The following is a 4,201-nucleotide window of genomic DNA, read 5'->3' as shown; positions in this document are numbered from 1 at the left end:
TTACAGATGGTCTCTTCAGGAGCATGTTGCACATGTTGAGAGGTTTCTCCAGTTGTTGCTGGAGAATCACCTCTATGTCAAACTTATAAGTCCTCCTTCCACACTGAGATCTCTTTCCTATGGTTCCATGTGTCCAGAGGCAAGTTGGCTATGGATCCAGCCAAAACACGAGACGTGGCATCCTGGCCCATTCCCACTTCCGTCCACCAGATTCAGCACTTTGCACCAACTTTTACTGCAGGTTCACCAAGGACTTCGGTGGCGGGCCCCTCGCCTGATAGTTTTCAGGCGCCATACCGGAATTTCGGCGTACCGACATGTCCGCGAGAAAAAAAAGGTTTGCCTAGTGCATGGGTTAAAATTCTGTGTCACCACGATAGATTCCGTCATTTGAATTTTTTGGGGGGAAAAATCCGTCAAATCATTATAATAAACCACACACGTGCGTGCTATCTGTTTTGAGGCTGAAATATGATCCTCTCACTGGCGCTCATCAGCGTTGGATGGATGACGGCAGTGTCACTTGATTGACTTCTGATTTTCGGACATTACGAAAAAAAGCTACTTCCCTCCTGCCTTAAGTCCAGTTTGTTTTGGTCAGTTTATGTTTTCAGCTTGATTGGTCATGCCGAAGACATTAATGCTCCGATTCAATCGACATAAACATCATACAGGCAGTCCCCGGGTTACAAGGTTCCCGAATTACAATTTGTTGTGGTTTGACACATCTCCCATTTACTGTATAAAGCCTTGTTTGGACCTAAGTGGTTCTGCGTCGTAAACCGAATTTGGTGTTTGGTGTGCGTGGCATCAGGATAGGCCTTTAGCCTTAGTTAAACGCAGCTATGGATAAAGATATTTGCCAAAAGGCTAGCTTTAGGATAGGATATACACATAGTATGTTTTTTACGTACAGTATGTTTGTATGTTCCGATTTACACCGGAGCGACGTCGTAACCTGGGGATCAGAAGAGCTTCAGAGGTAGATACAAGATAAATTCAGTATTTACTCTTTATTCTGATGAAGTTTAAGTTTTATCAGAAATATAAGAAAGTGTTTTTTTTTTGAGCCCGTACAGGTGGTAAGACGATCTGGTTCATCATGGCCGCCTTACGGCGTAAGGTGTAATACATGAACAAAAGCACAAAATGTATGTCCTAATAATCCAACACAAAATATTTATTAAATATTTTATATATTAAAACTAACTATAATCATAATACTTGTAATTCTTTTAAACTTTATTTGCATAATTTCATTGAGTTGTCTGGTATTCTATAATTTACTAACAGTAATGAATAAATAATTAATCATGCCTGTTTTTAACATATTGTGCTTAACTGTGTTAACAGAATCTTCAGGTTACAGCATTTTCTCAGATTCTTAATAGAAATTTGTCCCCCCCCCCCCTTAACGCCTCGGAGGCAGGGGTTGGGGCTGTATTATCCCAACGGTCTGGGAAGCTCCCTACCTTACACCCCTGCACGTTTTATTCCTATCGCCTCATACCTGCCAAGTGTAACTATGATGCGGGCGACAAAGAACTTTTGGCCATCAAATTGGCTCTTGCCTAGCGTTGTTGTTAGGCTAGCCTCTCCTTTGGCTTTCACCCCCAGAGTAATGGTCAGACGAGCAGGTGAACCAGGACCTTGAGCAGACTCTCCAGTGCATAGCCTCCTCCAATCCTGCCTCCTGGTCAGACCAACTGGAGTACAGCCACAACACCCTCTGGCACTCGTCTTTGGGCATGTCATTGTTCGAGTGCCTTTATGTGCCTTTGCGGACTAGGAGGAGGTAGCTGTTCCAAAGCCCTGGTCCGCCTCTGCAGGTAGACCTGGTTGCGGGCCCACAAGGCCTTGCTCAGGGCCTTGTCTTGGGTTTGCATACTGTCTAAACACCCCGCGGTGGATCTGAGTTTCAAGATCTGTGGTGCTATTAGTATTGTGTTGCTATTAGTATTGCTATAAAGTTTGACTACAGTTGGCACAAGCATTGGAATGAGCATCAGCTGATATGAAGAACAAACACTAATTAATTCAGCTTCAATCTCAGGAAAAGTGTCTTATCACAGGTAGCTTAAGGCTGATATATTTTTATGTAATCTAATTCAGTAACAAGCATCTTGCAAGTTATTAAAGGTCTTCTGATTCCCTGACGTACTGTCAAAACATTTTGAACAAAATGTGCATTTATTTGAAGATGTATTAAAAGGAATGTTGACTTAGATGCAAAGTGATACGTGAATGTGTGCTGTGTTTTGCTCTGTGTTTTGCTTTGCAAAGAGAACTTGTGTCTTCAGCTTCCACTGAATGTGCAACCAAAAAAACTGAATGTAATGAAAAGAAATAAAAATTGTAAAATATATCTTAGATAATGTATCTGGAACAAAATAGATTTCAAACTGGTTCACACCTCTTACATATAAGATTAATATTGCTTTTACACATAAAACAATAAAATGGGTCTGAGAACAGCACATGTTGTTGTTGATATCACTGTTGTTTTAATAACCAGTTATACTTCATATTTTTAGTATGTTGAATGAAGGAAACAATTTTCTAATACATGCAATATAATATTTCATTATATGACAATGTTGACATATTTTAACCCAGTAACAGCATATATATATGATGAATATATAATATTATATATATATATATATATATATATATATATATATATATATATATATATATATATATATATATATATATATTAAATCAGTCCATGTACTCCTGAAGTACAAGTACAAAACCTTTTGCTCATGTGAATGTGACCTTTCATTTTTTTCAAGACCACAATAGATGCCTTTCTAATGTCTTTTGTTTTCATTCCATATATAATTGGATTGACAAATGGAGAGAATGTGAAAGCTAATATTCCACTCAGTTTTTTTGTATTGGGAGAGATATTTTGGAAACGATATGAAAGTATTGTTACGGTTCCAAATATTTCTAACAGAACAAATATAATTATCTGTGCTGAACAAGTATTTACAGCCTTAATTTTAGCATCAGACTGAGAGTGGGTAAGGCAGGTTTTAAGAATACATGCATAGGAGAATAACTGAACACCTACACCAACGGCCTGTGTAAATCCTGTCAAAACTAAACCATATATATTGTTTACTGTGATATCCTCTGCACATGAGAGCTGCACTAAGGACATATTATCACAGAATACATTACCAATAAATGTCTTGCATTTTGGTAATCTGGCCTGAAGGGCAAACATCACTATTACTAAGGCAAGACCAAGACCCCAAGCCAACGCTATAACACCTCCAACTGTGAAGGGTGTCATTATAGCATGATATCTGAGTGGCTTGCATATTGCTATATAGCGGTCAAACGCCATAGCTGCCAGGATATAATTTACACAATTAGCATATAAATGAACAATAAAACCCTGTAAGACACACGTTGGGTAATAGACAAGATTTGATTGAGTTACAATATCAATTAACAGTCTGGGAAGGATAGTGGTGATTCCAAATATGTCTGCTAGAGGGAGACTGAACATAATGTAGAACATTGGCTTATGAAGACTCTGTTGTGTCACAATGAGTGTTAAAATTATTCCATTACATAACACTGAAAACAAGTAGATAAAAACTCCAGTCAGGAAGACAGGATATACAGCATCTGGATAGACATCAAATTTGGCAGTTTGAAGGATCCAGCTAAAGGTTTCATTTGAAAATTTGGCATCCATTAAAATCTCTGAAATAAACAAAATTGTAACAGAAATGTTTTTTATCATGGGGGTGAAAATGTTGTTTATCATTGTATTTACCTAATTTTTAATATATTTTTTATTTTATAATATAGTTTTTTTTATATTATTTTTTATGTTGTATATCTCTGTTTTACCTTACCTTTGGCTTAGTCTTTGCTCTACAGTCACATTCAGGCAACCCCAGTAAAGTCATGAAATGTACCAATCTTCCAGTGGCATCAATAGTGGAGCATGACGTTGCATACTTATATATAGTTCTGTCCTCCAGAGACGATGGTAATGACTGACACGTAAGACATTTTACATTTACAAATTAGCAGATGCCCATGACCCAAAATATTACTAAGAGTACAACCAGAGAACCTTCAGCAAAATGTGATTAACATCTAGAAGAGGTCTCCAGCTATCTAGAACTTTGTGTCTCTGAAACCACAAAACTACTTTCGGTTATAACTCATG

The 4,201-nt window shown here is 37.7% G+C and overlaps 1 protein-coding gene across 1 annotated transcript; it reads right to left on the bottom strand.

Moving 5' to 3' along the window:
- Positions 1 to 2,719: 2,719 nt before the first annotated feature.
- Positions 2,720 to 3,718, bottom strand: LOC143478318 (olfactory receptor 8D1-like). Its single transcript, XM_076977277.1, has one exon. The coding sequence runs from the start codon at positions 3,716 to 3,718 to the stop codon at positions 2,720 to 2,722; it is 999 nt and encodes a 332-aa protein (XP_076833392.1).
- Positions 3,719 to 4,201: the final 483 nt, after the last annotated feature.

Source organism: Brachyhypopomus gauderio, chromosome 16, assembly GCF_052324685.1.
Source record: "Brachyhypopomus gauderio isolate BG-103 chromosome 16, BGAUD_0.2, whole genome shotgun sequence".
NCBI lineage: Eukaryota > Metazoa > Chordata > Actinopteri > Gymnotiformes > Hypopomidae > Brachyhypopomus > Brachyhypopomus gauderio.
Note: the sequence above shows the minus strand (reverse complement) of the source record. Positions and strands in the feature narration are given on the sequence as shown.